Below are 16,424 nucleotides of genomic sequence, written 5' to 3' on the forward strand. Positions count from 1 at the left end.
GCCGAGTAAATTCATTTCTAAACAGATATTTATAAAACCTGAAATTGCTTTTAATCCCAAATAAATTATTGCCGTGCTCAATACATACACTGAATATATTCGATAACTAATATGACTGACAGTTTTATCGTCGATAAGAAATTCTTTAGTTAGGTCTCGTTTCGTTACTTTAATATATCAGAAAAATGTATGTTAGATCTACAAAAAAAAAGTCCAAATGAATACCGAATTATTAAGGCAACGAATTAATTTTGGTTGTCATTTAACTTCTTTTGGATACATTTTCGGTTGGATTGGTGCGGTGAGTAACAATCTAAAACTGATCAGTCGCGATGTTTAAATGTTAATAAATTGCTTCGGAATCCAACCAAAATGTATTTTACTCCAATAAAAATTCACGTTCTAAATGCTGCATGAACAAAACAAAAATTCTTAATCAAAAATAAATTGAAGAAAAATATTTTATGGTAAGTTTAAGGAAAAGAATTAAAGTTTTTAGGACTCCCATGTCGTTTTCAATTTATTCGATTACTTTCGACTTCATCATCGGCCATATTGAATTCAGTAACCTTTTTATATTGTGTTTTAGATAGGAAGGACGGTTTTGGTTGTATTTTTTATTACAACTATTTCAAATCTTACGGAAGATGACCCAAGTATCTATTCGATGATTTTGGCGAGCATTCTCACTTTGGTGTTATTATCATTGATTGCAAATCTCGTATTTATACTCGGAATATGCAAGGTATAATAACCCCTTTTTGTTTCTGAAACTAAATTATCTTTTCACAGAAGAAGAAAAATTTCATGCTTCCCTATATGGCAGTGGTTTCTCTAGAGGTATCTGTTGGGTTTGTAGCAGTAGCAGGACTGTTTGCCCTATTTCTTAGAGCAAGCTTAACGGTACTCGCTATATACCTATTATGTATATCTCTATTGTTTTTATGTAAGTTAGAGCCAACTTACAGCAAACAGAATATAATATCTCTATTCTTATTTTAGCGGCGCATTGTTTTTCATTTTTTATCACAATCTTGTTGTTTAAGAAATACGCAAAGGAAGGTAAAAACGATTTAATGATTCAAATGACCAACTTTGTTATTATTGAGTGAGTATACTACCTGTTATAGTTTATCAATATCATAGTTACTTGCACTAATTATTTAAACAATTTCTAAGACTAAAATAGACCAATTATTATCTTTATGAGTCATTCACACGTTAACGTTATCAGTTACTGGACTGTCAAAAACATGATAATCTGCTGATAAGAAATATATAGTTGACACTGTACTGTTCGTTTAGACTTGAATGCAAAATGTAACGCGAGTTTACTGGTTATTTGCAAATGGCTAATATTCAAGATAGTTTGCGGAATTATTTCTTTATCGACCAGCCGGTAAAGGCTGTAGCTGGAATCGCGGGATGGATTGGCATAGTAAGTATTTTCAGTTGTTGCTAATCGGATAAAATAAGATTGGAACGGCGACGTGGAACATAAAGGTCTTCCGGGTTCCTTCGCTTACGATTCAGTATTTTGTCGCAGTTGAGTTTCAATATTTAATCTAATATAGGTGCGTTTTAATAATATTTGCTAGTTTACCAATTAATTTAACAAACTGTGTGTGAAAAGTATTGAATATAAAATATATAAGTCATTTACACATAATAACGCGTTTTACCACAAACCGAAACTCAGTTTTAATCTTCTCCTGAAGATGCCAACTTGGTTGGCGAAACGCGCCAACGTACGTAACGTAAGGAGTACGTAAAATTTAGTTTCGGTTTGTGGTAAAACGCGTTATTGTGTGTTAGTACAGTGCCGAAGGTTCCAGTCAACTAGCAAACTACGAGAATAATAATTTTGAATAGAATATCGATAAAATTAATTAATTAAAAAATGACAATGAACAGTATGGTTATATATAAAAATTGACGTTTAGTTTGAACAAAAATGTGCCTTAAAAATCGAGTCAACAAAACTAAGTGTTCAAAGTTTCCTCTAAGGTTTTTTTAGATCGCAAGGACTATAGCTGCTATCGTCCTTATGGTGCTAATTGGAGGAACGACGGGAGTCGTCATAAGAGCACTTTTTGGAACACTATTGACCTACATCTTACTAACATTAATAGCAAATCTCGCCTATATTTGGGGAATTTACGTAGTAAGACGTACACATTTAATTTATATAAGAAAATGCTTTTCTCAAATTAATTTTTAAACTGTTTCAGGAACATAAACCTTATATGTTTCCGTACTTGGTTGTGGTGCCCTTGGAAATATCCCTGACATTCGTAGTTTCGATTACGGTATCAATATTGATGTATGCCATCATGATGTTGGGCGTGACTTCATTAGTTTCTTATATTTTTCTCTACATACTATTACTGGGTAAGTTACTAGCTTGGTGGTATCGAACAAGAAACAAATTGATTCTTCTATCCGTACTTCATACAAAAAAAATATCGGTTTTTCTTATAATAACGCATCGATTAACTGTTAAATTTAATTTTGTTTACAGGCGTCCATTACATTCTCTGGTTTTGCTCTCTACTTTCATACATCAGGATCCAAGAAGATGAACCTTTTAAACTTAGAAACAACATGGATCATTTTGCTATGTACGACATGAGATAATAAGTGAAATCTAGGAATCTGCAAATAGTGTTTTGATTCACTAATTAAACAAAATATTCTAACAGAAAGTTGCAGAATATCATAATATAATAACGCTTTATTGTCCAACATAATATTATTTATTTTTAATACTAAGGCGGAAAATAATACCAACAAGGCTGTGTAAAATATTTATTTGTGGTTGCGACAAAATACATTCAATGATTTACGTTTAACGGTCTTTAAATTTTCTTCAAATTCCCATTAACATTTCAATAAACTGCATTCTTACCCAAGCAAGAAAAAATTGTTTCCTATTTGAAAGAGCCTTCTGCTATCTGTGGACCTTGGAGGTTCTGGATTTCTCCTGCGTTGGGTATTGACTCTCTGTTTCGCTAAACAAATTGTTGAGATACAGAAGAAGTTTACCTTCAAGATCCACAGCCTGTGAAAATTGTTTCAATATAAGACATGAACGAAAAACGTCAAGCATCTGTGCATGTGCATTATGGCAGTATTGGAAGCATTGTGTGGGAAGAAGACGTGATGATCCTATTGCAATATATAGGGAGCTAATAAAACCATCAATCGTTTATTTTAAATGAGGAAGGAAGGTAGAACGTGCATTTAATCTAGAATTCAAGTATATGAATAAAGAATTTAAAAGTTCAATACAATACATCGGGAATCGCGTCTGAATACTCCCAAGCTTTTCAGAATAATGGAGCATAATGAATGAACATTCGAGACGAGAGTTAATAGTGCAGAAGTGTTTATTATATATAAGCTGCAATGTTGCACACACACACTCAGGAGAGCATATTAGCAGATGAGATTTTGTTCAGTTGAAATTTAAGGGGATTGTCATTATGGATATACTTAAATCCCCTACCTAATTTCATCACTTACTAAACATTTTTTACAATTCATCATCCAGCAAATTTCAACAGCTATTCCTAAACTTAAAACAATCCTCGCACGTTATTGAAATATGTCAATTTGCATTTAATTTGAAAATTTCACATTTAAATGTAAAATGTACAAGTTCCATAAACCAATAAGCATAACATAGGCTAACAACGATTTTCACATTTCCTTGCACTAAGGGTTGCAAAATATACAATAGATCGTATTGAATTCTAAAAAAGTAACAGATTTTTTTAGAATTAACTAAGTAAATTGAAATAATATTAATCAGCAAATCACTTCGTCATTACTCATATGGCACTCCTCATGAGAAGGCGCCGTAAAAAGTTTGCCGTTCTCGCAGACGCATATCTGATGGATTGTAGATACACTTGCAGAGACAGGAAAAATAGAAGCTCTTGCAGTAGGAATATGAGGCACATATATTGAATCCGCAATCAAATGGACCCTTCCGTCGCGCGATTCACATCTAAAATCGTCGTATGCTTCTGCTTCAAGTTTACCCGCTCTAGAGTCTACATTTACACAGTTTGCACCTAGAACTTCCAATTTCCTTGTGCTCGTTTCCAGCCTATAAAGACTTAAAAGTCACTAATAAATGCTTTGTAATATTTTCAAACCTTAATTTTTCGCCCCTTTCAGACGTTACTAAAGTAGTTAGGATGGAACCATCAACGATTACTTCCCCTGGAACTTTCAAAAGTTCGGTTCCAATATACACGCCATTGGTTCCTACAGAGAATAAGACTTTCTTTCGGTGGTCCACGATTTTAAACTTACCGGCTAGGACTCTGAATTGGTCTGATTCTGCAACGAATTTTCCCAATGAAATATATATAGAAAAATGGCGCAAAGTCATGTGGCTGAAGTTAGATTTGGATTTGAATTCGGATCTGCAAATGTTACACCGGACCAGTTCGTTACATATCTTAATTAAAATAACATATTTCTGTAGATCTGCTGGGTAAGTAAGCAAGCACCCCAAAAAATAAATTAATTTTATTACTATTTCGCAATATCGAAAAAATCTGACGTCCCAGGGATTCAATCACACCATCAAAAAGGTGAACTTCACAATGACATATTGCTCAACCACCTTCAAACCGCCATGAAGACATAAAACTACCCCCAAAAATGAAATATCCAAAAATTATTTATATTTATTTCGGAATCTCAAAAAATATGACGTTGTCCCAGATATTGAAATAGACCACTGAAGAGTCACTTGGGAGAGCTTCAAAATGGTGTATTGCTCAACCATCTTGTAAAATTTCAAAAAAGATTTAAGAAAGCAGTCACTTATAGGTTCAATAGACCATTACAGAACATTACTTTTCTTATTATTCCAATTTGGTATTCTACATGCTGAAAATCCTCGAATATCGCAAAGTTTTCGCTGATATTCCTTTTGTCAATAAGCTTGGTTATAACCTTATAGACTCGTCGTTTATATATCAGAAGACAAAAGTTGCCGTTTGTTTATCATTGTGTGTAAAAAGTTATAATGATGTTTTTTGTCAACATAATAGCAATTGTGATAGTTTTCAGTTAAGTTTAGACAGTTTTAAGGACTGCTTAAGAAGTACGTGTAGATCTGAGTCAGAAAAGGAAGATATCAGGAAGAAGAAGGGAAGGAAGGGAAGAACATGTGAAGGAAGGGGAAGGAATGATCTAGTGACTAAAGAGTTTACTTTCTTTTTGGTTCGTATATTTGCTCCACTGTAAACTAATTGTAACTTTATACTGTCCTACGACAATGTAACGTTGGACATATTTTTTTAACTCGAAATTTACCCGCATCGATCATGAATGCTTTATTTGTCCTTTTTATTTTTATGTTAATTTAGCCGTTCATTAAAAGTTTTCTGGGACGGCATTTGAGAACAAATTTGAGCTTTTGGGATTAACAACACTTGCATATTATGTTTCATTATAAATTATTTCCAGTATAGGGAACGCTAATATTCGAAATGACACTAAATTTTGCATTTGATGCCGTTTAGAGTAACAGGGTGTCAGCACAGGGGGTATTCCCGACGGCTTCAAGGTGGTTGAGTAATACATCATTTCGAAGCTCTCATAAGGGGCTCTTCAATAGTATAATTCAATATCTGAGACGTCAGATTTTTTTGAGATTCTGAAGTAAATAAAACGAATTTTTTGGGTATCTTATTATTGGGGGTAATTTTATATCTTCCCGACGGCTTCAAGGTAGTTGAGTAATACAACATTTTGAAGCTCTCATAAGTGGCTCTTCAATGGTCTAATTCAATATCTGGGACAACGTAAGATTTTTTTAGATTCTGAAATAAATCTCATTATTGGAGGTAGTTTTATATCTTCCAGGCGGTTTTAAGGTAGTTGAGCAATACATCATTTTGAAGCGCTCCTAAGTGGTCTGATTGAATCTCCACGACAACGTCAATTTTTTTCGAGATTGCGAAGTAGTAATTAAATTAATTTAATTTTTGGGGGTCGGGGGGGTGGGGTGCGAGGGGAAAAAGGGGTTATTTTCTGGTTAGCGACATTGGATATGGTTTTTGGGAGTTCCCTTACAATATTTCTGTGCTTACTTATCGAACATTTCGACGGGAATATGTTTTTTTAATTAAGATGATAAGTAACGAACTGGTCCACTTTAATATTTGCAAATCCAAATCCCAAAATTAACTTCAGACACATCGCAAAGTGCAGGTTGGTTTGTGAAATTTAAAGGCATGCCCGGAAGAATTTGTCATCCTGTACAAAAATGTCGTAGCCTCGTAAGGTGTATTGAATTTACCATATTTACTACCAATATATTGTCAAATAACCTGGGTATATATGTTTCGTGTTTAAGAATTTAGAAAATAAACACGTAATATGTCCAATTATTAAAAACTGACTTGAAAATATTTGTAGACCAAATAAATTCAATACTACTAATGGTTTCGAAAAACTTAAGCGGCAAAGCAAACATACACTAACCAGCATAAATCGGACGCATTATCAATTTTAACGGAACAACAAACAACTAAAGCTCACTCTCACCCAGATGCATGTAGTTACTTAAAATTCCATTTGCATTTCTAGAACGCATCATAAAATCTTTATTAGATTTTATACTTAATGGCTCTCCGGTTCTGGATTTAATGCTATTTGCTGTTAAGTTGTCTACAATATAGGAATTTCCCTTCAACTTAAGCCCCTGGTTCATTATTTTTAGGAGACCAATTCCGTCCTAGAAAATAATTTAGCTTATTTAGATTGACGTAAAATGTTTAAATTAGTATCGCGAGCATAAGTTTAGCGTTTGAAGAGCTGAAAATATTTTCACAACTTGGTGCTGTATATCCTTGTGTATTAAAGAGCTTAATTAAAGTTATTAAACTAAATAAATTAAAACTGCAATTAAAAACCAAAAAATCAGGTGAAAAGACAATATGAGCTATCTTTTCAACACCAAAAACTGTTTTTTTGAGCAAAGTAAATTTGGTCGGATATTTTATTTACTTAGGAATAAGGATTTTTTCTAAACTTTTGATCGCACAATTCTATTAGCTAACAAAAAATCATGATAATTAATGCATAATACGCTCCGTTTACGCACTTTTTTCTTCAATTAACAAATCAAATAAAAACGTATCCATTAAAAATTTGGAAAGAATTATTAGCCCTAAAGACGCAAATTAAATATAATTCCAAATGTTCTTGTCAACAATACTTATACGGACACCATATCGACTCATGCAAGTATTTGAATTATTACATCCATTAATATTTTTTCTATTAGACTAGATACCGCCATTTTGTTTTATGAGTCTTCTAGAGTTAGTTCGTCTAGAATAAAGGATCACAAGTAATAAACCCTATGCATTTAGCTGTACGGGTTGCGAAAAAAATTATTATTTTATGGAGATTTGTTTGTTGCTAAATTTCTCAAAAATTATTTTTTACCTCCGAAAATGTTCGAAATAGGTGTGGTATTTTCACAAAAAAAAAGTTCCAGAAGGCTTCGCGAAATCTAAAAATGCAGTAATATACAGGGTGCTCCATTTTTAAAAAAGAAAATTGATATACGTTACGAGTAGGGCTGGAAAACACCGCATGGCCAAAAATATTTTTCATAGGTAGCTCATATTCGCTTACATAAGTGACCAACATTTCAGGTTTTTACCGTAAGTCATTCTCCAGAAACGTTTAATAGGACACCCACCGTTAATAACCGCGTATACATTCTATTGTTTATACAATTATACAATTATTGTATAATAAATTCAGAAAGGCAAGTAGGAGCAGCAACAAAAACAAGTGACATAGAACGTAATAAATTATTAGCTTATTACTATAGATAGATAAATTCCTAGGACGGTCCTGGAATGGTTAAAGGTTTGCTCGGCAGGGTGTTCTATAAGGGGCTGCGGTTTTGGAGTAATAAACAGTGGGCAAAGTTAATGACGGGGTTGGTTGTAAAAGCACTATAGTTCTGGCAGAAGTATACTTACCTAGTCATTGCGTGCGTTGATTTTGAGTTTTAACTTTTAATTTTAGAGCAAAACCAGATCAAATTAACTACCCTAATACATCATTTCTATATTCTAATTCTATATAATTTTAAATAAAACATTTATTCCTTGGTAAGTTAAAAAATAACGTCATTCTATTTAAATTAATCAAATTACAGCCTCTTAAAGCTATTATGAGATTAGAAAAATTGTTGACAAGCTTGTATACGATGTTAGTTGATTGAGATGACTAGTTTTGAGTACTGACATTAGTCGTAAATATTCATAGTTCCTACCAAAGAAAATTCCAATACTTTTATCATCCACAATGTCAACGATAAGTTAATTACTATCGTCATCAAGAGAAATGTCAATAGCAAATAAACACATTTTTTTCTCCATCCATTCATACCCAGACGAAAAGTTTCGGTCACGATGTAAAAAGCTTGTTGTTCGACATAAACCATATCATCATCAGTCCTATAGCAGATTCCATTATTCTTCATTCTGGAAAAAAAAGAATGCCAGGTAAACATTACGCCGTCGTTAATTGTTCAGCGAATAAACTAAAATATATAAACACTTTTATTAAAAATATAGCGCCAATCAATACAGTAGTTAGGTCCATATCTTGAATGGCAATATTTATCTGAATGACAAACCTAGCGTGCTATAGTTCATTTAGTAACGCCATTCCTCTGCATATACAATCGGTAATTACGGTAATAATTTATTTTGTAGGCTTACTTTAAATCGGGGTATTATTTATTGAAATGGTTTTAAATAACGACCTTCATTAAAAATGCTTCGAATTGAAAGCAGATACTTATTTATTCAAAATATCATAAAAACCAGACTTCAATAAACAAACTAAAGTAATGGAATCTACAGTATTGCTAATATAAATAAATTCGTCAATTTGATTATATTATGCAAGGCCTGAATCGAAATGAATTTTGGCAATCGTTTACGTGAATTCTGTTATCTATGAGGCTAATTTGACTGGCATTTAATGCGGATTTAAATTACTGGAAATTAAATTAGGGAATTCTCCCGCTAAACCACTAACAAGGACCAATTTAGTTTAAACTTCCTAATTTTATGCTATTGTAGTGTTAATGTTATTCACAACATCCGAAATATCTGGAACACGATTAAGCACTTTCGGTGTTACATGACGATTATTTAAAAAAGAAGTACCAAAGCGCCAGATCAGTTTGATCTGATGGAAATGGTGGTCAATTAATTTTGTCCTCATTTCTCATTTTTCGTTTGTTTTCCGAGCAACATTTCAATAAAAATCATTTTTACCATAAACGATGCTAAGGAAAATACAAAAAAATATCGCAATCAAGTTTCAGTTTGTTATAAAAAAAAATTGAACTGAGGAGGCTTTTACTTGATGAAAATCCATTTATCAAAATAAATAAGAACTAAAAGTTCAGATTTTCACGAAATTATATATTTTGACATGATAATTGTTTCGACAACACCGTGTCTTTTACATTTGATAAAAACACGGTGTTGTCGAAACAATTGTCATGTCAAAATATATAATTTCGTGAAAATCTGAACTTTTAGTTCTTATTTATTTTGGAAAAAAAATGTCGTAATGCATTACTGGAAGAGTTTTTTTTTCTAAAATAGTGATAAGGAATTTTTAATTTAATGAAACATTATTTTATTTGAAATATGACTCATAAGATTTAGCAAAATCTACTTGCACAATAATTCTTAATAAAACTGAGAAGAAATTCTCATTTTTTACAGTAATTGTAGTTGCAAAAGTATTTAACATCTGCAGAATGCTTTTAAAAGTATTCATATACAAATTCATATATGTAAAGTAAAATTTAAATTTCCTGGGATAATTCGTTCCACCAAAAATTTAGACTAATAAAATATTGTACGCACTTCGCGAGATCTTGTATACCTATTGGTAAAAATAGATATGACCTTTATTCGACGTACATTAGATTAGACATTAGATATTTTTTGATTTAATTTCATTTAGGTATAATACCAATGTTTCTCCTAACAAAAAAAAAATTTGGAAAAACAACACGAATCAGAATTTCTTAACTATAAATACTGTATCATTTTGACTTTCATTCTTCTTCTAAAATTTTTACAATTTTAAAGATATGATAAACGAAGTGTTTAGAAGTTATTTCGACAACATCGAAATTCTAGCCGCTGAGGCCATATTTTTAAATGAAATTTGAGGTACAAATTAGGCCATTCGAAGGATAACTTTAAATGTTTAAATCATTTTATTTTTCCCGAAAATTATGGACATTAACATTATTATTCTATTACATTTTTAATGAAGTTTGTGGCATTTAATTATTTTTGTAACATAAGGTCACAAATAACCTATAGAAATAGTTTCACGCAATACAACGCCTTCTAAAATGTTAAGAAAATTAAAGTCTGGTACCAGAAAACTACCAGTAAGCACAATTTTCCCATAGTATCTAATTTTAGTATTACATAGAATACAAGTTAAGAATAAAAAAACTAAAGACCTTACAAAAATATGCAGCAGAACCACACAATATGGATTCTATATTTTTTCTTGAAACAAAACAAAACAAGGTAAACTACTATCAGCCTCTATATATTTAACGACTTTGACAACAATATATCCATCGCAATCTCCATAATTTCCAATACTTACGTGAAGAAAGAAGCCAAATTGTATTCGCTATGTTGTCTGCTCAGTTTCAGATTACATACGGGTTTATTTAACCAAGGCTGGGTCGCAGAATATGCTGCCAGACGTGCAAAACCTTCAGGAACACGACTGAAGCTCTCGGGTTTTATGGTTTCACGTGCAGCAGACAAATCAAATCAGCAGCATGCGCCTGGGTGACCAATAAAATTAGCACTAAGCATGCCGCCGTCGACGTTAATGAAATTTAAAACTAGTTGTAACGGGTAAGTGTTGATGTCGTTATGTTTTGGCTTCCGTGGGAAGGCGAAACAAGAACTGTTTAAAAGTTTTTATTAATCTATTCACCAATTTACTACAAAAATATTCAACACAAGTCGCAGTGTTTCGCATTTTAATTAGATGCCAGGTGAAAAAATAAGTTACATTTACTTTAGCTACACATTTAAGTGTTTCGGTGTAGTAAGGCAATTTTTAGAGCTGTCCTTACACTCAATTCAATTATCATTGGGCTACGATACAAACCCGCCAACAAGATGCCACAGCAATCATCAACTACTTATCATCTGTGTCACTCTAAAATATACTCGTTCTCGATGCACTGCCATCTAAACAAGGTTGCTCTGGAGAGGAACAAACTTTTTGCATTTTAATATTCAGAGATCACTGGCACCGACAAGTGCAAAACTTTACCGGAGAATGACTATGAGAATGTAACAGGTCGAGTGCAGTGACCAGACGTCAGTCAAGTGGAGGTTAACCACAGACAGAGTTACTGCTTGGACTCCAAAACGAAAACATATAAACTAAATCAGAACGGAACATATAAATTTTGTTGCTGATGAATAGACGATGGTTTGTCAAAGCTTGGCCTCGTACCCTTGCATTTCTCTAATACACAAATAGCTAACAGGTAATATGTTCCCATATTTTAAAATGAATTATTATGTTAACTGCTTAAATTCCTCTGCACCAGCGTCATTCTTCTCAACATCTGAAACCATATATATCAAATTGGGTATGTTATGATTTATCTTCCAACTTAAGAAGCTTCTGGACACCTAAGAGTTGTATAACGTTTTAGAAAAAATTTAAAATAGCCAATCGATGTGTTCAAACTAGGAGACCGTATATGTAACTTAGTTTGGGGAGATAACTAGTTAGACAACCCAATCAGCAATCCTGCTTCAAAAAAGGACTCTCTCTTATCAGACCCTTCTAACATTTCGCTGCCAGCTAAATTTAATGCAAAATTCGTGAAAGTGGTTTTAGTAGAAAAACGTTTTACTGGTATTCTGAATACTTTGATGCAACTATAAATAGCAACTAAAAACTTCTTAGTTATGTTTTTTAAATACATTGATTTATTAATTCCCTATGTCAAATTAGACATAAATGGAAAAAATGAATAATTAGATACCAAAAGTATGTTGAAAGAATTGTCTCAGTTGACTGTATATTTTGTTTTCTGTCAATAAATTTTAACTTTTTTTGGTATATGTAAGTTGACTGGTTTGACACTCCTTTTTATTAGTATTTAATGTTTATATTATTTATTAGTATTACCATTTTCATTAGTATTAGTATTAGTTGGATCTCTATTGGAGATTTAATGGTTTCTTTTAAAACGAAACCTGTTAGCGATAGTTAGCAAAGCGAAAGAAGTAAATTTTCAATAAAAAGAATTATATCCTTAAAAAAAAAAGTAACACCGAAAAGGAATTACCGCAAAATAATGAGAATATACCCCATTTACAGAGATACATTTTTGTTCGCAATTTCGATATATCTATCCGCTGGCTGGAAAATTATGAAAATTGAAAAGCGACTTGGCTCCTTTCTTTTCTACATTTTCCACCAATTTGAGCAGCTCGTAGACTTAACTTATTTTGCGGAGATGTCAGGCGTAAGATTGTCTAACGAGATTTAGTTTTCCTTTTGGATTGTACGGGTATTAAGGGCCTTTAAGGTTTAGCTAAACCCCTTATTAAATGATTATAATTAAGAGTAAATTCTTTCCCGTTACGCTAAGCTCGTTAATAGCACCGGAAAATTTAGATATTGGTTTTCTCTTTCAACAACAACTTGAACTTAACAAGTGTAAACTAAATAGGGTCAAAAAGACAGCAATTCGAAAGTAAAGGAACGAAGTGTTCTCAGAGGAAAATCAAGCAAAATGAGTGGGAAGTGGTGGCTATTTATTATTATTACTGTTCTTAAGAAATTAGTTTTGGGCATATGGATAGATTATGATACATAGATTTAGCAACAAAGTATGCAACCAAAAAGGCGCACTTAAATTCATTTTAATTTTGTTCTCTGGTGGGATTCTGTGGTGGAGCATAGCGGTTTAACTTCCGCTCGCTCCCTGCAGAATCCGTTGTATTCGTCCCAAAAATATCTGATAGGTTTTTTTTCGTGTGATTTTTGTATTTGAAGTGTTTGGTGAATGTTTTAAAGTGTTTAAGTGTGCCAGTCCCGCTGCTTTTGCTGTTTCTCTTTCTCTTGTTCTCTGGTGACAAGAGATAATGTAAAGTTCTTTTGGGTGGATTAGTGGTAACAAAAATGAAACAACGTTTCGTCCTATTCCAGTTTTTTACGAATACTAAAACTGTTTTTCTTAATGCAACAAAATGATAAATAAGTTTTAAAAAAGCAAGTCTTTTGTGTACCTAAAACATTAACAATTCAACAAAATAACGTTTAAGTAGTAAAAAGAGTAAAATGGGATTCCCATGAATAAAGGAATGAAAAAAGAAAATTTCATGCCAGTTCCGTGCATTGACTCTCCCTATTTTTTTTTCTTGATTTAAATTTTATTATTAAATGTATATTATAGTATAACATTTTATATGGTAACCAAAAACTGTAAACTGTTTGGCTACATTGTCTTTTACTTTCACCTTCCGACTGAACATTGACTTTAAAACTCGACGTCACCTAAAACTGAACCAAATTTGTTGCAAATAATAAACCAAATTATAACCGCAACCGGTAAAAGGAAGAATGCACTAAATTTCATCTAAAATAAAAATTTAACTGCGCTAATATAACCTGTTACGGATGAATGGATATAAAGGCGTCTTAATAGAAATATATCATTTGATAACCACTTTATGGTTCACTCAGCGTCTACTGTTACCGCCAATAAAGCTGGCAATTTTTGCTTTAATGCATATAAATATGATCCTTCGCGGTTGTAATAAGGCTGTTATTGCAACTTTGGGAGGTGTTATACGTCGTCCTGTATATTTAAGCCGTTGATAACAAAAATTAACAACTACTCGTATATTACCAGCTTAGCCAAGAGCCTGGGGAGCTTTTCAAAGAGCGGGTGTGTGTGGTGGGAGATAACTGCTCTCTTTAGATAAATTCCGTGGGAAATAGAGTTAAAAATGTTTTGCGTTCAGTTTCAAAAGAAGACGGTTTAAAGTGTAAGACGTTTTAAAATGGGCAAGCTTTACACTTGAAACCTGGAAACTAAACGAACACATTTCAAAAGACTAACATTTGTGGTGTTAATTGATATAGAGTGACATGGAACAAATTCATTTAAAAAATACCCGCACACGTTCTTCATAATATTTTCTTCCGCATTTTGTGCAGTAAGACAGAAAATGTAGGGTGCGTAAAAAATTAAATGTCGATACCAAGTTACTTAATGGAACACCATTTTTTAATATCGTTATCGAATTCTGCATCAAATTTTACCCACAATTTATGTAGCATGCTCTTATACCTATCTCCTAGTTTTTCTGAGCAAGAAAACAAAAAACAGAAATTTAATTGAAAGTGAAAAAAAAAAGTTTATAATTTATTTAAAGCAAAATATCCAAAAAGATCTAGTTCAAGATCTAAATTTATAGAAGTAGTGCATGTAAAAAATAATGCGCGGCCAGATCTTCCAGAAACTAATAAGAACACAGGATTAAAAAAAGATGTTAGCCAACGAACAAGTTTGCGTGTATTAAAAAAAGAAAAATATCATCCGTGATGGATATGTGCAACTTAAATCGATTTTTTCATCGCCAGATATTGTTTATTGATGAAGCCGCGCTTTGTTTAAATGGTACGGCAAATAAACTAAATTGTATGTATTGGACTGCAAATAATAATAGATGGATGGGAGAAAATCATACTCAACATCCGCAAAAAATTAATGTTTGGGTAGAGATCTTGAATTGGACCTTATGAATTAATTTCTACTCTCGCAGTTTCTTTCCCAAATCCAGATTAGATCGATGCCAACAGAATGATGCTCCTCCCCATTTTGCTGGACAAATGCCTGGCCAAGAAGGAGATCAATAGAATGGCCTGCTAGATCTCGAGATATCGCTCCACTCCACTGGATTTTTTCCTCAAAAGTATATAAGAAAAAAACAAAAATTTAGATGATTTAAAATTTAGAATTATATACGAAATAAGGCAAATTAATGGAAATATCTTGAGTCATATTTTGGAACGGGTTTTAAACCTATTAGCATATTGTTAAGAAGTTAATTTCTTTGGCATGCTCTGTTTCTATAAAGTTTCTCTCAATTTTACTCACTATGGAATTTGTAATTTTGTAAATGTAATTGTAAATGTAATTTGTAAATGTAAATTTGTAATTTTGTAATGTCTTTCTGGATATTTTACGTTAAAGAAATTGCAAACTTCTTGAGTTCTCGTTTTGTCTTCATCTCCAATGAAAATTAAAATTTCAGTCCTCTGGGTTTCATTTAGATGCGTCATATTCGAAAATGAATTGAATGAACAGAAAATTGATATCAATATATACTTTTGACCCGACGTATAATAGCATTTTTCTTGAAATACGAATACCATATCAAAGGCATCTTAAACATCTTATAATGATTAATTTTGATTGGATTAATTTATTTTTGACAGTAAGCGATACGCGGCAACATAATTTGCTCATACATAACACCAATAAAATTTAATATTTAAGCAAAATTACTGTTTAAAACTAATGAAATTTAGTATTTTAATATCGCATGCAGGATTATTAAGACCTACAGAGTTTTGATGAGCAACTAAACACAAAAAATTAACCTGCAGTTATAGTTTCGTAGAAAATGTTTTAACAGAAGCAAATTACGCATCGAATTAAACGCCACAGTTAAGAAATATTTTACAGTGCATTGCCGGTTTACCCATTGTAACCCTTGGACTCATAATTTGTGAGTTATCTAATAAACTTGTGATTTTTTATCAGATTATATTTTTTGAGAGATTTCAGAAAAATATTTTAAAATGACTTTATGTGTGAAATAATTACTCGGGTGATTCACTAAATTCATAAACTCATAGCAATACGTTTGGGTCTCTTTTGATAAATGATCCATATTGAAAGATATGAAAAGTGATATATGAAATAGTATATTATGCAACAAGTGCGGTAAACGGCTTTTGACTCCCTAGTTTATTTGACACGAGCGGAGCGCAGCGGAGTGAGTTTTTAATAAACGAGTGATTTAAACAGTTTATCGAACGTGTTGCATACTATACTTTTTCTACGACCGCTAGTTTTTGAGCATATTTTCGCAAAACAAAACGAATACATTCATTGACATGACCTTCAGAATTAACAAACGTCAAAATTCAGCGGGCGTGGAAAATATCTCCGAAAACATCCGATTTCTCCCAAATTGGTGCGGTAAAATCCCGGAAATGTCCGAAGTGGCTCGGATTCGTGGGAAACGGGACTGACGTGGTAAAGG

The 16,424-nt window shown here is 32.4% G+C and overlaps 3 protein-coding genes across 3 annotated transcripts; 2 read left to right on the top strand and 1 right to left on the bottom strand.

The window, feature by feature from the left end:
* The first annotated feature begins 217 nt into the window (after nucleotides 1-217).
* On the top strand, nucleotides 218-1,112 carry LOC132697149 (uncharacterized). The gene is made up of 4 exons (XM_060662441.1): nucleotides 218-301; nucleotides 590-745; nucleotides 793-946; nucleotides 1,003-1,112. Exons 1-4 carry the CDS (start codon nucleotides 218-220, stop codon nucleotides 1,110-1,112), a joined length of 504 nt encoding a protein of 167 aa, XP_060518424.1.
* A 151-nt stretch (nucleotides 1,113-1,263) lies between these two features.
* On the top strand, nucleotides 1,264-2,775 carry LOC132696553 (uncharacterized). Its single transcript, XM_060661441.1, has 4 exons — nucleotides 1,264-1,438; nucleotides 2,018-2,164; nucleotides 2,232-2,391; nucleotides 2,522-2,775. The coding sequence occupies exons 1-4, from the start codon at nucleotides 1,349-1,351 to the stop codon at nucleotides 2,635-2,637; spliced, it is 513 nt and encodes a 170-aa protein (XP_060517424.1). The 5' UTR covers nucleotides 1,264-1,348; the 3' UTR covers nucleotides 2,638-2,775.
* Nucleotides 2,776-2,974: 199 nt separating this feature from the next.
* Nucleotides 2,975-10,840, bottom strand: LOC132696552 (zeta-sarcoglycan-like). The gene is made up of 5 exons (XM_060661440.1): nucleotides 10,708-10,840; nucleotides 8,324-8,534; nucleotides 6,574-6,763; nucleotides 4,164-4,350; nucleotides 2,975-4,114 (listed from the first exon to the last, which is right to left on the bottom strand). Exons 2-5 carry the CDS (start codon nucleotides 8,531-8,533, stop codon nucleotides 3,811-3,813), a joined length of 891 nt encoding a protein of 296 aa, XP_060517423.1. The 5' UTR covers nucleotide 8,534; nucleotides 10,708-10,840; the 3' UTR covers nucleotides 2,975-3,810.
* Nucleotides 10,841-16,424: the final 5,584 nt, after the last annotated feature.

This window comes from Cylas formicarius, unplaced genomic scaffold (genome assembly GCF_029955315.1).
Source record: "Cylas formicarius isolate icCylForm1 unplaced genomic scaffold, icCylForm1.1 PGA_scaffold_1__22_contigs__length_36826433, whole genome shotgun sequence".
Lineage (NCBI taxonomy): Eukaryota > Metazoa > Arthropoda > Insecta > Coleoptera > Brentidae > Cylas > Cylas formicarius.